At 42.8% G+C, this 21731-nt stretch overlaps 1 protein-coding gene across 2 annotated transcripts in view; it reads right to left on the bottom strand.

The window, feature by feature from the left end:
- Nucleotides 1-3645: 3645 nt before the first annotated feature.
- LOC137652149 (NKAP family protein CG6066-like) overlaps nt 3646-21731 on the bottom strand; it is a 63288-nt gene continuing 45202 nt past the window's right edge. For both annotated transcript variants that reach the window (XM_068385352.1, XM_068385353.1), the window contains 2 exons: nt 13199-13287; nt 3646-4575 (listed from right to left, as the gene is read on the bottom strand). In XM_068385352.1, coding sequence (XP_068241453.1) covers nt 4270-4575; nt 13199-13287 — 395 coding nt within the window. In that variant the 3' untranslated portion in view covers nt 3646-4269. The remainder of the gene's footprint in view (nt 4576-13198; nt 13288-21731) is intronic.

The raw sequence follows: 21731 nt of genomic DNA, 5'->3' as shown, positions 1-21731 counted from the left end.
CACACTCTTATATCTTATTTCACTTCCTCTTGTGTTTTTATAAAGTATTTATAGTTGTATTTAGAAATATTTATTTTAACGTTAGGCCTACTCTTCTTGAAATATTTGGTTTTCCCCTTGTTTCCTTTCTTCGCTGGGCTATTTTCCCTGGCCCCTGGGCTTATAGCATTCTGCTTTTTCCAACTGGGGTTGTAGCTTAGCAATTAATAATAATAATGTGTAATCGCCATCAGCAACGTTTCTCACAAGCGGTATCAAACAGCCAACTCACCAATTGGTAGATGTTTCGCCGCACAAATAAAAGAAAAAAAAACGTTTTTAAAGGTCTATCTACATCCTCTCTTTATTTACCATCGCTCCTGTCATCGCTGGACATTGGAGAAATTTCAGAGGGAATATACAGCAGCAACACCAACCACAATACGCGAAAAAGGCTAAAAACACTGCACGTTTCCATAAGATAACTTTGAAAGACGAAGCACGAATGGCAAGTTGTCAATGTCAACAACTGATCTAAAAAAAAAGTAACAAGATGACGTTTTTTTCTTCTTCTTCTCTTCGCGTTCTATTCGATGCAAATTCATAAATTACACCGCATATATTTTCATGCGTTTGTATATTATGTATGTGTATCTGTATCTTACATTCCTTTGTCAGTTATGTATTTTATATCCATATTATATAGATGAGTCTTTATATATCAAAGTATTTACTTGTGTAGCCTATAAGTGTGCATGTATAACTGAGAAAATTAAACGATGTTACCTAGAAAAACTAAAGCTGAAATTACAGAATTTTGGAGGATACTGAAAGAGTGGCATATCCATCACCCCCTAATCTGCAATCTCTCCTTCACCCCTCACCCCAAGCTCGGACCCAGCAAGTTCAAAAAGGGTGGGCCTTCGGAAATAAAAACCAAAGCAGCTACTTTAGACCTATTTTTTCATGTATTTAAAACCTTTTTCCCCTTATAATAGGCATTATACAATAACAGCATCCAGATAGAATATATAAAAAGCGTTTCAGAGAGAGAGAGAGAGAGAGAGAGGAGAGAGAGAGAGAGGAGAGAGAGAGAGGAGAGAGAGAGAGAGAGAGAGAGAGAGAGAGATGATTCCAATTTTCCATATATCTTTTACTACATTCTTCTTGTAGCAACATAGTCCAGATCTTCTGTGGTCGAAATCTCTTTTAGGATTATTGCAAGTTTGACACTATTTCTAGAAATTCTCTCTCTCTCTCTCTCTCTCTCTCTCTCTCTCTCTCTCTCTCTCTCTCTCTCTCTCTCTCTCTCTCTCTCTCTCTCTCTCTCTCTCTCTCTCTCTTGATTATATTTATAGGTAAAGCTTATGTAATCTACACTAATTTTACTATAAGTAAATTCAAGTGTAACAGTTTCATAAAGTAACTATCTCTTCATAGAAAAGTAATTACTATTATTATTAAATGCTAAGCTACAACCCTAGTTGAAAAAGCAAGATGCTATAAACCCAGGGGGCCCCAACAGGGAAAATAGCCCAGTGAGGAAAGGAAACAAGGAAAAATAAAATATTTTAAGAACAGTAAAAACATCGAAATAATTATTTCTTACATAAACTATAAAAAATTAGCAAAACAAGAGGAAGAGAAACTAGATAGAACAGTGTGCCTGAGTGTACCCTCAAGCAAGAGAACTCTAACCCAAGACAGTGGAAGACCATGGTACAGACCATTACGATATCAAGATAGGAGTTCAGTCTATATCGAGAAAAAGATATTCTACAAACTTCCCCATTACTTTGACTTCAAAAAAATAGATTTTGGCAATTAATGTGTAATTCTTCTTGATATTGATATAGAATGAATTTGATTATTTGTTTCATTGCTATAATGATGGTAATGTAAAATGGTTATGACTGTATAGTAATCTGTTCTTGTTTAGTAGTGAGTCTCACTTTAGCCATCATTTAGAGAAGATCTTTTCAAATCAGAGAATACAAATGAAATAATCATAAGAAAGTTCTCATCTTTCAATGAACTATAACCTTATATATTTCCAAGTGACAACTGCAGAGTTGAAGGAAATAATATGCAGTTATAATTCATCTCATTACTGACCATAAGCTCTCTCTCTCTCTCTCTCTCTCTCTCTCTCTCTATCTAAATATATAATTATATATATATATATATATATATATATATATATATATATATATATATATACATATATATATATATATATATATATATATATATTATATATATATATATATATATATATATAATGTGTGTATATATATGTATAATATATATATATATATATATATATATATATATATATATATATATATATATATTATATATATATATATATTATATATATATATATATATATATATATATATATATATATATATATATATATATATATATATTTATATTATATATATATATATATATATATATATATATATATATATATATATATATATATATATATATATATATATGTGTGTGTGTGTGTGTGTGTGTGTGTGTGTATGTGTGTGATTCCCATGCTATTGCACTTACCCTTGTCTATTCATCAAGTACGGGGTGTTCGATGTCAAACGGCCGTGGCCCTCTGCACAAAACATCTCCATTCATTCCGGTCTTGAGCCTTCCTTCCCAACTCCACCATCGTTAGCCCACACATCTCCTTGATATTGTCACTCAATATAGTTTTAGGCCTTCCTCTCGTTCTTGTACCTTGTCTATTGCACATGTTAAATGATTCAGAAACTTTCAACAAAGGCCTATTTATAATATTCCTGTGTTAAAATATTCTTTCCAAATATGGTCCTTCTAAGGGTTCGGAGAAAGGGTTAAGCAGTATACCCCAATTTTGATCTGTTACAGGTATCCAAGTTTGACGAAGATATTTATGGCAAAGAATTTACAGCATGGCAACAAAGTGAGTATCCATAACAGATTTACCATTGGAATTTTTTGGATATTCTGTAACTTGCACAGATCTCTGCGTCTTTCCTATTCAATTGATTATGTTTAAATATCTTGACCTATCACATGAGAATACAATTAAATGTTATATACAAAATGACTTAGAACTTCAACAAATTGTTCACATTGGAAATGATTGATTGATTGATTTTAAGTTTTCTGACATCCTGACACCTAAGGTCATTGATGCCGATAGCATTTATTATATATGAAAATTAAAAGAGAATTCAATTAAAACCATAAAAGTTCAGATGGCACTATGAAAGTTAAATAGTTTTCAGAAGACCTGCTTCTGAAATAAATCTAAACATGCTGCTCGCATAGTAGGACACATCACGTCCAAGAATCTTGGCAAGGATGAACCTGCCATCCTCACCTCGAGCATCAAACAGATATCATAATTAGCACCTTCGGTCAACAAATGCCTCACTGTTAAAGGTACTAACAGTGAGGCATTTGTTGACCAAGCGACATCAAAGTTTCATAACTCTTGGCAATTCTGAAAATTGGTAGAAACTATTTTTTTTTAAGAAACACATGTGTGTCTTTTATTCATATAATACGTTCACCTTTCTTAAAACTTTGGTAGAAAAGAAGAGAACATTTCTGATAAAGACTACCATTGGAAATAACTATAGTGAAGGAAATTTGATGTTTCTAAACTTTATTGAGTTATACATAACTTTCAACACAAAACAATAAGAAACTAGTAAAAACTAAATTGACAATGTAACTCATGGATGAAGAACGGTATTTGAATAGAAAAAAAATTCAATGAGGTAAAACATTCCATGTAAAATAATTTTGATTAAATTTTTCACTTGAAAAATCAATGTAAAATCAAATAAATATAAATAATCTTTCAAAGTAATTTGTAATTTTCCTAGGTATACAAACCCAAGTCCTTAAATAAGGATTACTTTAACAAACTGAAATCGATCGCTGAAGTTGGATAAAACGAGCAGTCGGATAACTGCTCGTTATCCAACTTCAAGCTCGCACCGAAGTAATCTCCCTAATTAAAGGACTAGGGTTTGTATGCCGCAGCAGAACAACGCAACAGTAGCATGCTTTAATGCTCTCATTCTTGCTCGTCAAATATAATGAGAACATGGAACCAAGTATTAAGAAAATATAATTCATATAGCGATTGATAATTTTCACATCTTATTACGAAAAAACAAATAAATGTCTCCTTTACAGCTTCATAATACTACAGTACACTGTAATAAACCAAAATAAATCACTACCAAAAACAAATAACACCTGGCACTATTTGGTCGACTCATTCGATTATTTCTTATTCAGTTTATTATGAACAATATCTCTAAACTGAGTAAGAATTTTGTTTTCCCTCTTCTGTCTCTCTTCTTTGCTAAACATAGCGAGCGCTCTCTTCTCATCAGCAGAGTAGATCTGGTTTTCCTTACGTAGACGCACGGCCTCCATGCGCCTGTGACGGCTTCCACTCATCACATAGCCAACGTCTTCAAACTTCTTTATTTCATCTGAAGTTAATCCAATTTCACCACGCCTTGGTATACGCTTTCCTTCCGCTACATAAGCGGCCATTGCAGCACCCTCACCTGGCAGCAAGGCCTGAAAGAATATCATTGGTCAAATTAATCTTTCAGAACATAATTGCACTTTATCTAAAATACAAATACTATTATTATTATTATTATTACTAGCCAAGCTACAACCCTAGTTGGAAAAGGGCTCCAACAAGGAAAAATAGCCCAGTGAGGAAAGGAAATAAGGAAATAGATAAATGATGAGAATAAATTAACAATATATCATTCTAAAAAGAGTAACAGCATCAAAACAGATATGTCCTATATAAACTATTAACAACGTCAAACACAGATATGTCATATATAAAAAACAAAAAGACTCATGTCAGCCTGGTTAACATAAAAACATTTGCTCCAACTTTGAACTTTTGAAGTTCTACTGATTCAATTACCCGATTAGGAAGATCATTCCACAACTTGGTAACAGCTGGAATAAAACTTCTAGAATACTGTGTAGTATTGAGTCTCATGATGGAGAAATAGGTGGATTATTAATATCAAAATTATGAACTAAATCCAAATACTGTACAGTACTAAACAATAACTATATTCAATATCTTTACAGTATTCACTATTTTTATACAATACAAATACTGTAATGGTTAAAAATTATGAAACCAAAATAACAAATTTTGTACTAAACTTTGGGTTAACAAGTAATTTTGAATACAGTACAAGCAAATTTGAATACGAGCATAAATTTTCAATAAAATTTGTATTGAGTTAGGAGTGTTGCATCAGCCTACAAGCAAGGATTTTAAACTGTATGGGTAAGCAGCAAATCTATTCACTGATTCCATGTTCCATTCCCATGAAAAAAGCACTTGTCTCTACATAGGATCATTGTCACAACTGAATGTAAGTGTAAAAAAAGATGACCAAGTGACTAGAATGCATAAGTTAGGTTATCAAGTTAGTGAGAGTATAATAGCGAATGTTGCTTAAGAGAGAGAACTCCTGATATTTCACCAGTTCTAATAGAGGGGGATTCTTCTTCCAGGCAGTAATCTCCTCACCTTCGTATCTGACCTCCCCATGATAGGACAACTCACCTGCTCTGCTCCCTGTGAAACAGAGATAACTGTAACACCAGCTCACACTTGCTCAACTGATCCTACAGGTACCCGTTAGAGGCAAGCACTGTCACTTCCACCCAAAGGAGGAGAGCTATTGCTGCAAGTCCAAAGGAACTCTTACTAAAAGGCCTTAACACAGGAATTTCTTCTTTGTCGTAATCTTTTTCAACAAAGAATCAAACAAACAAAGGGAAATGACGAGGTAGAAGATTTTATCCAACTATTCTTCCTTCACTGTGGAATCGGGGTCTGGGCGACCGATAATGACTGCGTTTCCTCTGAGGCGGAAGTAATAAGAGCTTCCTCTGCAGCAACACAAACTATACATGGGAGTTTTGTTGCAAGGGGAGCACTAGGAACAATCATTGACATTGCAACACAGAGATTACCATCCGGGGAGCACTGTTGGTGCCAGGTGATCCCGCCAAAAAAAATTTTCACTATCGGACAAGCAAAAGGGGCGAAACTCATTCCGAAACAGGTATCTCCCACATAAGGCAGAGATAATATCATGAAACAGGATGAGTTACGATCTGAGTTCATCGCCTTCCTCATCGAAAGAGTGAGAACAACACTCCAAAGGGTGAGGGCACCTGCTTACAGTCACCCTTCACAATAGTACATAACACATGTAGTTCCGAAGGTTGTATTTTCACAGGAACAAAATTCACTACACAACAAGATTACCTTTCAGCACGATTCCACTTACAAGTGAGAGCGCTCACAAAAAACAAACCAACACATATCGCAAGCAAATGTAAGAAAAGATCCATTAGTCATGAGCGGAGCCGTACGGGTTACGGCCAAAGACAAAAGAGATGAACTAACTAACCTGTGAGGTATTAAATTTCAACTGTTCTTCTTTAAAACAGATCCAATTCCCATCTAGCATCACAGAGGAAATTAAAAATGATATTTTAATTATAAAATAAATTTTTGAATATACTTACCCGGTGAATATATAATAGCTGCTGCTCCAGCGGCTCGACAGAAAAACACACAAAAACTCGCGAGCGATCGCTATGAAGGTTGCGGGTGTGCCCACCAGCGCCAACTATCGGCCAGATACCACACATGCATGTATACAAGCCTCAATTCTTCTCGTCCCGCTGTGTCTCTATTGGGGAGGAAGGGAGGGCCTTTAATTTATATATTCACCGGGTAAGTATATTCAAAAATTTATTTTATAATTAAAATATCATTTTTAAATATTTAACTTAGCCGGTGAATATATAATAGCTGATTCAAACCCAAGGCGGTGGGTAGAGACCAGAGTTAATTAAGTTTACAGCGTATATGCTTAGAGTTTTTGACAGTTATCAATATAACAAAACCAAAATATATAGGTACCTGGTAAGGAAGTTGACTTAGACGATTACTCTGCCTTGTAAGTCTGTCTTCCTCACGAAGCCCAGCGATCCTCTTAGGATGCTGAAAGACTCCCAGGAGCTGAAGTATCAAGGGCTGCAACCCATACAAACAGGACCTCATCAAACCCCTAATCTGGGCGCTCTCAAGAAATGACTTTGACCACCCGCCAAATCAACCAGGATGCGAAAGGCTTCTTAGCTTTCCGTACAACCCAAAAAACAATATTAAAAACATTTCAAGAGACAGATTAAAAAGGATATTGGAATTAGGGAAGTGTAGTGGTAGAACCCTCACCCACTACTGCACTCGCTGCAACGAATGGACCCAGTGTGTAGCAGTCCTCGTAAAGAGTCTGGACATCTTTTAAGTAAAATGACGCGAACACTGACTTGCTTCTCCAAAAAGTCGCGTCCATGATACTTTGCAGAGATCTATTTTGCTTGAAGGCCACGGAGGTTGCTATAGCTCTAACTTCGTGCGTCTTAACCTTAAGCAAACATCGGTCTTTCTCATTCAAGTGAGAATGAGCTTCTCGTATTAAAAATCTGATAAAATATGACAAAGCATTCTTTGACATAGGAAATGATGGTTTCTTAACTGAGCACCATAATGCCTCAGATTTACCTCGTAATGACTTAGTACGAGCTAAATAGAACTTAAGAGCTCTAACAGGACATAATACTCTTTCCAGTTCGTTGCCTACGATCTCTGATAAGCAAGGAATATCAAAAGATTTAGGCCAAGGACGAGAAGGCAGTTAATTTTTGGCCAGGAAACCAAGTTGAAGAGAACAAGTGGCTTTTTCTGTAGAAAAGCCGATGTTCTTACTGAAGGCATGAAGTTCACTGACTCTTTTAGCCGAAGCCAAGCACACTAGGAAAAGTGTCTTGAGAGGGAGATCCTTCAGGGAGGCTGAATGTAATGGCTCAAACCTGTCTGACATGAGGAACCTTAGGACCACGTCTAAGTTCCATCCAGGAGTTGCCAAACGACGTTCCTTAGAGGTCTCAAAAGACTTAAGGAGATCTTGGAGATCTTTATTGTTGGAAAGATCTAAGCCTCTATGCCGAAAGACCGAAGCCAACATGCTCCTGTAGCCCTTGATAGTGGGAGCTGAAAGGGAGCGAACCTTTCTCAGATGTAAGAGAAAATCAGCGATTTGGGCTACAGAGGTACTGGACGAGGACACAGATGCTGACTTGCACCAGTCTCGAAAGACTTCCCACTTCGACTGGTATACTCTAATGGTAGAAGCTCTCCTCGCTCTTGCAATCGCACTGGCTGCCTCCTTCGAAAAGCCTCGAGCTCTTGAGAGTCTTTCGATAGTCTGAAGGCAGTCAGACGAAGAGCGGGGAGGTTTTGGTGTACATTTTTCACGTGGGGCTGACGTAACAGATCTACCCTTAGAGGAACACTTCTTGGAAAGTCTACCAGCCATTGAAGTACCTCGGTGAACCACTCTCTCGCGGGCCAGAGGGGAGCAACCAACGTCAACCTTGTCCCTTCGTGAGAGGCGAACTTCTGCAGTACCTTGTTGACAATCTTGAATGGTGGGAATGCATATAAGTCCAGATGAGACCAATCTAGGAGAAATGCATCTATGTGTATTGCTGCTGGGTCTGGGACTGGAGAGCAATAGATTGGAAGTCTCTTGGTCATCGAGGTTGCAAAGAGGTCTATGGTGGGTTGACCCCAAGTCGCCCAAAGACTCTTGCACACGTCCTTGTGGAGGGTCCATTCCGTAGGAATTACCTGACCCCTCCGACTGAGGCAGTCTGCTAAGACGTTCAAGTCGCCCTGGATAAACCTCGTTAACAGGGAGATGCCTCGATCTCTTGACCAAATGAGCAGGTCCCTTGCGATCTCGTACAGCGTGAGGGAGTGGGTGCCTCCTTGCTTGGAGATGTACGCCAAGGCTGTGGTATTGTCGGAGTTGATCTCTACCACTTTGTTTCGAAGGAGACTCTCGAATTTCTTCAAGGCCAAGTGGACTGCCAAAAGCTCCTTGCCGTTGATCTGCATGCTCCTCTGACTTGAGGTCCACAGACCTGAGCATTCCCGACCGTCCAGGGTCGCACCCCAACCCAAATCCGACGCGTCTGAGAATAGTACGTGGTTTGGGTTCTGAACTGCTAGGGAATGTCCCTCTCTCAGACTGATATTGTCGTTCCACCAATTCAGGCATGCCTTTACTGGTTCGGAGACCGGGATTGAGACCGTCTCTAACGTCTTGTCCTTCTTCCAGTGAAAGGCTAGATGGAACTGGAGAGGTCGAAGGTGTAACCTTCCTAGCGAGACAAACTGCTCCAGGGATGATAGAGTTCCTACTAGACTCATCCAATTCCTGACTGAGCACCGTTCTCTCTTCAACATTAGTTGGACTTTGAGCAGGGCTTGCTCTATTCGGGTGGCAGACGGAAAAGCCCGAAAAACTGGACTGCGAATCTCCATCCCTAAATACAGTATAGTTTGGGATGGAATAAGCTGGGACTTTTCTAGGTTGACCAAAAGTCCCAATTCCTTGGTCAGATCCAATGTCCAATGAAGATCCTGCAGACAGCGAAGACTAGACGAGGCTCTGAGAAGCCAGTCGTCCATGTACAGGGAGGCTCGGATTCCCGATAAATGGAGGAATTTTGCTACATTTCTCATAAGCCTCGTAAACACGAGAGGAGCAGGACTTAGGCCAAAGCACAGGGCCCGAAACTGGTATACCACATTTTTTAAAACAAACCTCAGAAACGGTTGGGAATCTGGGTGTATAGGGATGTGGAAGTACGCGTCTCGTAGGTCGAGAGAGACCATCCAGTCTCCCTTTCTGACCACTGCTAAGACTGATTTCGTGGTCTCCATGGTGAACTTTGTTTTCGTAACAAAGACGTTGAGCGCACTGACGTCTAGCACCGGTCTCCAACCTCCTGTCTTCTTCGGGACTAGGAAGAGACGGTTGTAAAACCCCGGTGATTGAAGGTCCGAGACTTTCACCACCGCTCCCTTCTCTAGCAACAGAGACACTTCTAGGTTTAGGGCTTGTCTCTTTGACTCCTCTCGGTACCTGGGAGAGAGGTCGATGGGGGAAGTCGCTAGAGGAGGTTTGCGTACAAATGGAATTTTGTACCCCTCTCTGAGCAACCGAACAGACTGTTGGTCTGCGCCCCTCTTCTCCCAGGCTTGCCAGAAGCTCTTCAATCTGGCTCCTACTGCTGTCTGAGGCTGTGGGCAGTCATGCTCTGCCACGTGAGGACTTGGCTCCTCTCTTCTTTCCTCTCTTTCCCTCGGCACGAGTACTTCCCCTGCTGGGAGCTCTGCCACGAAAGGGCAGGATAAATCTGGACGCCGGAGTGTCGATCCTGGGTCTAGCAGAAAAGGATGTAGAAGGAGTCCCCTTGCGAGCAGAGGACGCCACCAAGTCATGGGTGTCCTTCTGCACCAGCGAAGAAGCTATGTCCTTAACCAATTGTTGCGGAAACAAAAACTTTGATAAGGGAGCAAAGAGCAGTTCTGATCTCTGACAGGGAGTAACTCCTGCCGAAAGAAAGGAGCAAAGGGACTCTCGCTTCTTTAAGACTCCCGACGTAAAAGAGGAGGCGAGCTCATTGGAACCATCGCGGATGGCTTTATCCATACAGGACATTATCAGTAAGGAGACATCTCTATCAGCCGATGAGATTTTCCTACTTAAGGCTCCCAAACACCAGTCAAGGAAGTTGAAAACTTCAAAGGCTCTGTATACGCCTTTCAGCAGATGGTCAAGGTCCGAGGAGGACCAACTAATCTTCGAGCGTCTCATGGCTAGGCGGCGGGGAGAGTCTACGAGGCTTGAGAAGTCACCCTGGGCAGAGGCAGGGACTCCCAAGCCGAGAACTTCTCCCGTGGCATACCAGACCCTCGATCTAGACGAGAGCTTTGACGGAGGGAAGGCAAAGGCCGTCTTCCCCAAACTCCTCCTGGTATCCAACCAGTCGCCTAAAAGTCGTAAAGCTCTCTTGGAAGAGCGAGAGAGCACTAGCTTTGTAAAGGCTGGCATGTTAGCAGGTAAGCCTAGAGCAAACTCAGACGGTGGCGAACGAGGAGCAACAGTGACGAAGTGATCGGGAAAAAGCTCCTTGAAAATTAACATGACTTTCTTAAAGTCCATTGATGGAGGAACCGTTCTAGGTTCGTCTACATCCGAAAGATGATCATCATGATGAGGGTTAGCAACGTCCTCATCTGAAGGATCCTCATCCGACAACTGCTGAGTAACAAGCAAAGGGGTTGGCAATGCTTGACACGCAGAGTCCACACGCACTGGTGCATTAGTAGCAGTCCAGGACGCTACGTCATGTAACTGCTTAACAGCCTGACTGTCAACAACAACAGGAGCGGGAGGACGCTCGACGTCAACTCGAGACTGTTTTGACTGCCTAGACTGAGCAGTCAAAACAACTCTAGACTGCGGTGGTTGACGCTCAGCGTCAAAACAAGTCAACTCCGCTGGTTGGCGAACGTCCTGAACGTCAACAAGAGCATTAGGAAGTGGCTGAACGTCCATATGCGGCTGAAAGTCAACACGTGACTGCATCGAGTGAGGCTCTACAAAGCGTGACTGACGTGACTTAGCTACGCCAACGTCAACAGGACGAGCAAAGGCTCGTTTTGGCGGCTGAAGGCCAGGATCTCGATGAGTTAAGCGGCGAGGATCATCGTGAACCTTATCGGCAGAATAGTCTTCCATAAGGGAGGCGAGCTTAATCTGCATGTCTTGCAGCACAACCCATTTAGGATCAACGGGAATGGGTGCGGTAAAAGATGGGGTTAACGTCTGAGACGGCACAACCTTGCCTACACCAAGACTCTCTGAGCCTGTGTAACGTTGCTGCTTAGGCGGCGAGCAGTCTTCCGATGACTGCAAAGGGTCAGAGCTGTCCCAATGGCTACAGCCAGGACGCTGGACCTGTCCTGAAGGGACCGACTTTTGCTTAAGGGGCCTAGAAACCTTGCTCCACGGTTTCTTATGTGAAAAGCCTTCGGATGACGAGGAGAAAATAGGCTCTCTCGTCTTATGGTAGGGGCGATCTTGGTGAGACACGCCTGTTACCATAGAGGGAACGTCTGTTCGCTGATCAAGGCCTCTCGAACCCATAAGTCGTACGACATTACTTCTCCCCTGGGCTTGGGAGCTTGCAAGAGGTCTCGGACTAGGCGAACGATAGGCACGAACAGACGAACCCTCGGTCGCAACACTGACAACACTTTGCGCACTAATCACTTTCCCACGATTTTCCGCTGTGGCACTCTGACACTTTAGCTCTTTAACGTCAGCCATGAGTTGATTACGATCTGTTGCTAACGATTCAACTCTTTCACCCAAGGCATGAATGGCACGTAACATGTCTCGCATCGATGGTTCCTGAGTGCCAGTAGGGGGTTCAGGCACAACCACTACAGGGGAAGGATTAGGTTCAGGGGCATGTGGAGAGGAAAAATCTACTGATCTAGAGGAACTCCTCCTTACCCTCTCTCTCTCTAGCTTACGAGAATACTTGTCGTATTCGAGCCAATCGAATTCCGAAAGGCCCACGCATTCCTCACACCGATCTCCTAATTGACAGGTTTTACCCCGACAATTAGAACACACAGTATGTGGGTCGAGAGAGGCCTTTGGAAGACGCCTATTGCAATCCCTAGCATTACACTTACGAAATCTAGGGGCTTGTGAAGCGTCAGCCATTTTGAATTAGTCAAAGAAAGTCCAAAAAACAATCCAAGTCATCAACAATTAAATCTGTCCAATAAAGAGTTCAAGAGTTTAAGTTGAGGAAAAACACCTGCACTGCGAAAGCTCAAACCAAAATGAAGTACTTCACCAAATATGTTGAGAAAACTCCAGGTTATACAGCGAGTATTGATACGTCTTGTCGTCAAGGTCGACAGAGAAGAATTGAGACTTGTTTACATGCATGTGTGGTATCTGGCCGATAGTTGGCGCTGGTGGGCACACCCGCAACCTTCATAGCGATCGCTCGCGAGTTTTTGTGTGTTTTTCTGTCGAGCCGCTGGAGCAGCAGCTATTATATATTCACCGGCTAAGTTAAATATTTAAAAATGACAATTTTCAGCTAACATCTCAATGAAAGCTACACTTAAAACTATGATTTGCATGTCTGCAATAATCTATTGATTGAAATCCAATCTAACAATAACATATATAGTGCTTACCTTTCCATAATCTTTCTTTGTTAAGGTTACTTGTGGCTTTGGAAGTGGTCCAACTACATCTTCTTCAATTATATCACCATTGCTATCCTCTGGAGAGAAAAAGAGACAATAATAATGATAATTATAATAATAAAAATAATAATAACAACAATAACAGCAATAACAGTAATGCTTTCACAAAGCAATTCATAAAAACTAGAATACTTTAATAATAACTGTATACATTCAATTATTATACTATACTATGTATATCTACCAAAGGAATTTCTTTGCCGTTCATCATATTTTTTTTTGCTTTTTTATTTTATAATTTATCTGAATTTCTGAATTCATTTTTTTTGTACTAGGATGGTTTCCCAATTGGTCTTCCTGGTGTTTGCAGCATTCTGCTTTCCCTAGTAGGGTTGCAATGAGACTGTTACAGCTAATAATAACTATAGTAATCACAACAATACCAATGATAATGATAATAATAACAATAATAATAGTAGTCATAACCTACTTTAGATTTGTCTGCACTGCATAAGATGGAATACGCAGACTCCAACAAAGGTTCTTTGAATAGCAATATCTATGACACTGGAAGATCTAAATAAGCTCCCAACAAAAACATGGTAGAATTTCTCAACCCATATACAGTATAACCTTTTCCACATTCCTCCATTAGATATCATCATCATCATCATCATCTCCTCTTACGCCTATTGACGCAGAGGCCTCCCATTAGATAGACCATAAAGTTATTTCACATTGTCTACTGTCAAACAATGTGGAAACTTCGGTAATAACTTTCGTATTAAAGTAAACAAAAAAATTAAAGACAACTTTCTGGAGTCAAAAGATAGCTTACAAAAACACTCAACTGCTCTCAGTAGAGGCTAGACTAATACATATCTAGTAGGAGTCCAAAAAGTATAATAAACAAAAGAGCAGGCTCCATTTCCTTTCCTTTGTGAAGACTGCTGTATATCACTTCAAAGGCAAAGCAATCATGTCACATAAATTACACCCTTTTATTATAAAAAGCCAGTCAATACTTAATGGTACCTAAAAGAAAATTTACTCCCAAGTTGTTTTTTACTTCCTTTACAAAGTACATCAAGTGATCATTAAGTACGATTAAGCAACGCCTAAACTGAGGTTTATAAAGTGATAATATAAAGTTGAAATTAGAAGTCAACAATATGCCTATAATAGAGTAATACACCATTTTGCATCAGTTCAACATACATCTGTTCAGACTTTACGTCACTCATCCTTAAGTATTAAATCCTGTACAAAAATTAAAAAACAAGGTTACTTCTTTAATCCCTTCATTCATCGCTTTGTACATTGTAAAATCAAAAATTTTTAAAGTAATTTGTATTTTTCGTAGCTATATAACCCTGAGTCCTTTATGTAGAGAACAGTCTTCACAGTGCAAACTGGACAGCCATTAGAATAGTTAACAAGGTAGTTAATCAATTTTTTAAGAGGTCAGGCCAAAGAATGGAATGAGTGGCCTGTCCTGCTCTGCAAGCAGAAGAGCCAAAGTCTGAGAAACCCAAACACTGACACTCTCCAAAGGGAAGAACAGCAGGGGTTACTCCAACAGGAACCACAACACGGGGAGGGAAGTTATACTTACAGGGAGCAGAAGACCCAGGGCCCCAGGCACAAGGATTGGGGAGTGGCACAGGGGAAGGGGGGAAAACACGAGTGGCTAGCCTAGGAAAATCACGGGAACCATCCATCAGCACATGGGGAAAATGCCCTTGGGCCCGGGGCAGGAAGAGGGAGCCATGGGACACATTGACACCCCTTTCCCCACTGGCATCACCAAGGAGACACTCACACTTGGGAATCTGCCTGAATGACCTAAGGAGGCCAAAGCCCTCTTAGGTCATACTTATAGTCAGAGGCAGTACAAATTGATAAGAGCCTTAAACCTCTAACGGGGAGCGGCGAACTTGAGTCTGAAGGCTCCTTGCTCATGCCTGGGAAGCAAGCATAGGGCACTAAAAGCAGAAGCACCCGATGAGCGGAAGGAAGTAGCAAAACTCTTCTCCTCTTCTTCAAGGCATATGTCTAGCACTGCAAGGAGGCCATGACCTAAACTCAGCACACATGGATAACTAGGAACAATCTCATGCCCTTAGCCAGTTAACAAAAAACGATGGGTGTAAAGTCCATCCTCCCACAAGTTCTTGCTTCCCACAATCACTAAATTAACAGCCATTATTCACTTCCTGAAAGAAAAAGAAAATTAAAAGTTCACCCGAGGGCAAAACACTACATCTGTACTCAAAAACTTGATGCTGATTGGAGTATGGCTTAATGAACAATTAATAATATAAGATTAAAATGTTATTTTGATAATAAAATAAATTTTTGAATATACTTACCCGGTGATTATAATAGCTGCAGCTCTGCTGCTCGACAGAAAACTCTACGGAAAAAATCCGCCAGCGATCGCTATGCAGGTAGGGGGTGTACTTCAACAGCGCCATCTGTCGTTCAGATACCCAGTACTCATTGTAAACAAAGAACTCAATTTTCTCCTCGGTCCACTGCGTCTCTATTGGGGAGGAAGGGAGGGTCCTTTAATTTATAATCACCGGGTAAGTATATTCAAAAATTTATTTTATTATCAAAATAACATTTTTCAATATTTAACTTAGCCGGTGATTATAATAGCTGATTCACACCCAGGGGGGTGGGTAGAGACCAGCAATAAATGTTTACATTATTATGAGCTAAGGATTTTTTATTTCATTTTAGAAGTTATCAAAATAACAAAAACAAAATAAATAGGTACCTGGTAAGGAAGTCGACTTGAACAATTACTCTGCCTTTTTAAGTACGTCTTCCTTACGGAGCCTCGCGATCCTCTTAGGATGCTGAGCGACCCCTAGGATCTGAAGTATGAAGGGTTGCAACCCATACCACAGGACCTCATCAAAACCTCTAATCTAGGCGCTTCTCAAGAAAAGAATTTGACCACCCGCCAAATCAACCAGGATGCGAAAGGCTTCTTAACCTTCCGGACAACCCAAAAACAACAATAAAAACATTTCAAGAGAAAGATTAAAAAGGTTATGGAATTAGGGGATTGTAGTGGTTGAGCCCTCACCCACTACTGCACTCGCTGCTACGAATGGTCCCAGAGTGTAGCAGTTCTCGTAAAGAGACTGGACATCCTTAAGATAAAAAGACGCGAACACTGACTTGCTTCTCCAATAGGTTGCGTCCATTATACTTCGCAGAGATCTATTTTGTTTAAAGGCCACTGAAGTTGCGACAGCTCTAACTTCATGTGTCCTTACCTTCAGCAAAGCTTGGTCTTCCTCACTCAGATGTGAATGAGCTTCTCGTATTAACAGTCTGATAAAATAGGATAAAGCATTCTTTGACATAGGCAAAGATGGTTTCTTAACTGAACACCATAAAGCTTCTGACTGTACTCGTAAAGGTTTAGTTCGTCTTAAATAGAACTTAAGAGCTCTCACAGGGCATAAGACTCTTTCTAGTTCATTTCCAACCATATTTGATAGGCTTGGAATATCGAACGATTTCGGCCAAGGACGAGAAGGTAGCTCATTTTTGGCTAGAAAACCAAGTTGTAGAGAACATGTAGCCGTTTCAGATGAAAATCCGATGTTCCTGCTGAAGGCGTGAATCTCACTGACTCTTTTAGCTGTGGCTAAGCAAACCAGGAAAAGTGTCTTTAAAGTGAGATCTTTAAAGGAGGCTGATTGTAGCAGCTCGAACCTTTCTGACATGAGGAATCTTAGTACCACGTCTAAATTCCAACCAGGTGTAGCCAAACGACGCTCCTTCGTGGTCTCAAAAGACTTAAGGAGGTCCTGTAGATCTTTGTTGTTGGAAAGATCTAAGCCTCTGTGACGGAAGACTGATGCCAACATGCTTCTGTAACCCTTGATAGTGGGAGCTGAAAGAGATCGTTCTTTCCTCAGGTATAAAAGGAAGTCAGCTATTTGAGTTACAGAGGTACTGGTCGAGGATACCGATACTGACTTGCACCAGTTTCGGAAGACTTCCCACTTCGATTGGTAGACTCTAAGAGTGGATGTCCTCCTTGCTCTAGCAATCGCCCTGGCTGCCTCCTTCGAAAAGCCTCTAGCTCTCGAGAGTCTTTCGATAGTCTGAAGGCAGTCAGACGAAGAGCGTGGAGGCCTTGGTGTACCTTCTTTACGTGTGGCTGACGTAGAAGGTCCACCCTTAGAGGAAGAGTTCTGGGAACGTCCACTAGCCATCGAAGTACCTCGGTGAACCATTCTCTCGCGGGCCCGAGGGGAGCAACTAACGTCAACCTTGTCCCTTCGTGAGAGGAGAACTTCTGCTGTACCTTGTTGACAATCTTGAACGGGGGAATGCATATAGGTCTAGATGTGACCAATCTAGGAGAAAGGCATCTATATGAACTGCTGCTGGGTCCGGGATTGGTGAGCAATATATTGGGAGCCTCTTGGTCATCGAGGTTGCGAAGAGATCTATGGTTGGCTGGCCCCATGTGGCCCAAAGTCTCTTGCACACATCCTTGTGTAGGGTCCATTCTGTTGGAATGATTTGTCCCTTCCGACTGAGGCAATCTGCCATGACATTCAAGTTGCCTTGGATGAACCTCGTTACTAGTGAAATGTTTAGACCTTTTGACCAGGTGAGGAGGTCCCTTGCGATCTCGTACAACGTCATAGAGTGGGTCCCTCCTTGCTTGGAGATGTACGCCAAAGCCGTGGTGTTGTCCGAGTTCACCTCCACCACTTTGCCTTGAAGGAGAGACTTGAAGCTTTTCAAGGCCAGATGAACTGCCAGTAGCTCCTTGCAGTTGATATGCATTGTCCTTTGACTCGAGTTCCAAGTTCCCGAGCATTCCCGACCGTCCAATGTCGCGCCCCAGCCTGTGTCCGATGCGTCTGAGAAGAGAACGTGGTTGGGAGTCTGAACAGCCAGGGGCTGACCCTCTCTGAGGCTGATACTGTCCTTCCACCAAGTCAGGGAAGACTTCATCTTCTTGGAAATGGGGATCGGGACCGCTTCTAGCGTTTTGTCCTTTTTCCAGTAAACAGCTAGGTGATATTGAAGAGGACGGAGGTGTAGTCTTCCTAACGATACGAACTGTTCCAGGGATGCTAGTGTCCCTATCAGACTCATCCACTGCCTGACTGAACATCGTTCCTTCTTCAGCATGTTCTGGATGCATAACAGGGCTTGACTTGTTCTGGGGGCCGACGGAAAAGCCCGAAAAGCTTGACTGTGAATCTCCATCCCTAAATACACAATAGTTTGGGATGGGACCACTTGAGACTTTTCCATATTGACAAGGAGACCCAATTCCTTGGTCAGATCTAGAGTCCACTTTAGATCCTTCAGACAGCGACGACTGGAAGAAGCTATTAGAAGCCAGTCGTCCAAATAGAGGGAGGCTCGGATGTCCGCTAAATGAAGGAATTTGGCTACATTCCTCATCAGCCTCGTAAACACAAGAGGAGCTGTGCTTAGGCCAAAGCACAGGGCTTGAAACTGGTAGACAACCTTTTCGTAAACAAATCTCAGAAAAGGTTGGGAGTCTGGGTGGATGGGGACGTGGAAGTATGCGTCCCTTAGGTCTAAAGAGACCATCCAGTCTTCCCTTCTGACCGCTGCTAGAACGGACTTTGTGGTCTCCATGGAGAACGTCTGCTTTGTGACAAAGACATTCAGCGCACTGACGTCTAGCACCGGTCTCCACCCTCCTGTCTTCTTTGCCACTAAGAAGAGACGGTTGTAGAAGCCCGGGGTTTGATGGTCCAGGACTTTGACTACCGCTCCCTTTTCTAGTAAGAGAGACACCTCCTGTTTCAATGCTCGTCTCTTGTCTTCCTCTCTGTACCTGGGAGAGAGATCGATGGGAGACGTTGCTAGAGGGGGTTTTCGTACAAACGGGATCTTGTACCCCTCTCTGAGCAACTTCACAGATTGTGCATCTGCGCCTCTCTTCTCCCAGGTCTGCCAGAAGTACTTGAGTCTGGCTCCCACTGCTGTCTGAAGAAGCTGGCAGTCAGACTCTGCCTTTAAAGGACTTGGTTCCTTTCTTCTTCCCACGTCTCCCTTCGGCACGAGCACCTCCTCTGCTGGAGGCTCTGCCACGAAAGGGCGGAATAAATCGGGACGCTGGAGTGTCCATCCTTGGTCTAGCTGACAAGGTAGGCAAAGGGGTGGCTTTGCGGGCAGAGGACGCAACCAGGTCATGAGTGTCCTTCTGTATCAAAGAAGCAGCAATCTCCTTAATCAAGTCCTCTGGAAAAAGGCACTTAGAAAGAGGAGCAAACAGAAGTTCGGAGCTTTGACAAGGTGTCACTCCAGCTGACAGGAAAGAGCAAAGGTTCTCACGCTTCTTGAGGACTCCGGATACAAACGATGCAGCAAGCTCATTAGACCCGTCACGTATGGCCTTGTCCATGCAGGACATGATGAGCAAGGAAGTTTCCTTCTCTGTCGGGGAGATCTTCCTGCTCAAAGCTCCCAGACACCAGTCTAAAAAGTTGAAGACCTCGAAGGCTCTAAATATTCCTTTCAACAGGTGGTCTAGGTCCGAAGATGACCAACATATCTTAGAGCGTCTCATGGCTAGCCTGCGGGGAGAGTCTACAAGACTTGAGAAGTCGCCCTGGGCAGAATCAGGAACTCCCACGCCGAGAACTTCTCCCGTGGCATACCAGACGCTCGATCTGGAAGAGAGTCTAGCAGGTGGAAACGTAAAGGCTGTCTTCCCTAGACTCTTTTTGGACTGCATCCATTCTCCTATCACTCGTAAAGCTCTCTTGGACGAGCGTGCGAGGACGAGTCTAGTAAAGGCAGGCGAGGATGACGGCGTACCTAATACAAACTCTGACGGAGGAGAGCGCGGAGCCACAGACACAAACTGGTCCGGAAACATCTCTTTGAACAGAGCAAGAACTTTTCTAAAGTCCAAAGAGGGTTGCGTGGACTTAGGCTCGTCAAGGTCCGAATGTGGTTCATCAACGTGTGCCGCATCATCATCATCAGAAAGTCCATCATCCGAGTATTGAGGAGGAAGCGGCAATGGAGTAGGTAACGGCTGGTTAGCTGAGTCCGGTCGCACGGGTGCACGCGTGACTGAACCGGACGCAACGTCATGGAACTGTTGCCCAGTCTGTGAGCTGGCAACAACCATAGCAGCGCGGGGACGCACAGCGTCTACTCCAGACTGTCTAGTCTGATGTGGGTGAGCAGTGGCAACCACACTGGGTTGCGGAGGTTGACGCACCGCGTCAAAACAAAACAACTGACGGTTGTTGTACCTCGCGAACGTCAACGGAAGGCTCCGTGCGTCGCTGAACATCAACATGCGGCTGGCAGGGCACACTGGAACGCATGGGTGGCGGGACTCTCTCAGCTGGAGTGCGCAAGAAGGTCGCCTCAGCGTCCACAGGACGCACAACCGAGTGTGTGGTTGGTTGTAGGCAAGAGGCTGGTGCAGCAGCAACCTTCTCCGCACGAAAGTCCTGCATCAGAGACGTTAATTGGGACTGCATGGTCTGCAGCAAAGACCACTTAGGGTCTGCAGGAGCAGGTGCGGCGACAGACGGTGTAACTGCCTGAGGCGGTACCGCTTTGCCTCTCTTAGGAGGTGAGCAGTCATCGGAAGACTGCAGCGAGTCCGAACTGACCCAGTGGCTACAACTGGGCCGTTGGACTTGCGCGGAAGGGACCGACTTGCGCTTAAGTGGTCGTGAGACCTTGGTCCATGGTTTCTTGCGAGAAACCTCTTCCGCAGACAAGGAATAAATGGGCTCTCTCGTCTTTGTGTGGGTGGGGCGATCTTGGGTAGATACGCTCGAAACCACGGAGGGAACGTCTGTTCGCTGATTAAAGCCTCTCGAACCCATTGGTCGTACGACATTGCTTCTCCCCTGGACTTGGGAGCTTGCAAGAGGTCCCGGACTAGGAGGACGACAGGCACGAACAGACGAACCCTCAAGCGCAACACTATCCACAACACTATCACTCACTTTATCACTTCCCACTGCACTTTTACACTTCAGCTCCTTGACGTCCGCCATGAGCTGGTTACGGTCACTAGCCAGGGACTCAACTCTCTCACCCAGAGCTTGGATGGCACGCATCATATCAGCCATCGAAGGTTCCTGAGTGCCAGAAGGGGGATTAGGAGCAACCACTACAGGGGAAGGAATAGGTTGTGGGGCATGAGGAGAGGAAAAATCAACAGAACGAGATGAACTTCTCCTGACTCTATCTCTCTCTAGCCTACGTGTATATTTTTGGAATTCGATAAAATCGAATTCCGAAAGCCCAACGCATTCCTCACATCGATCTTCCAATTGACAGGTTTTATCCCGACAATTGGAACAAACGGTGTGAGGATCGATAGAGGCCTTCGGAAGACGCCTTGAACAGTCCCTAGCATTACACTTCCTGAATTTTGGGACTTGAGAAGGGTCAGCCATTTTGAATTGGTCAAAGGGGAATTCAAAAACTATCCAAAGTCATCAACAAATAATCCGATATC

The sequence above is a fragment of the Palaemon carinicauda genome, chromosome 13 (assembly GCF_036898095.1).
Source record: "Palaemon carinicauda isolate YSFRI2023 chromosome 13, ASM3689809v2, whole genome shotgun sequence".
NCBI classification, from domain to species: domain Eukaryota; kingdom Metazoa; phylum Arthropoda; class Malacostraca; order Decapoda; family Palaemonidae; genus Palaemon; species Palaemon carinicauda.
Note: the sequence above shows the minus strand (reverse complement) of the source record. Positions and strands in the feature narration are given on the sequence as shown.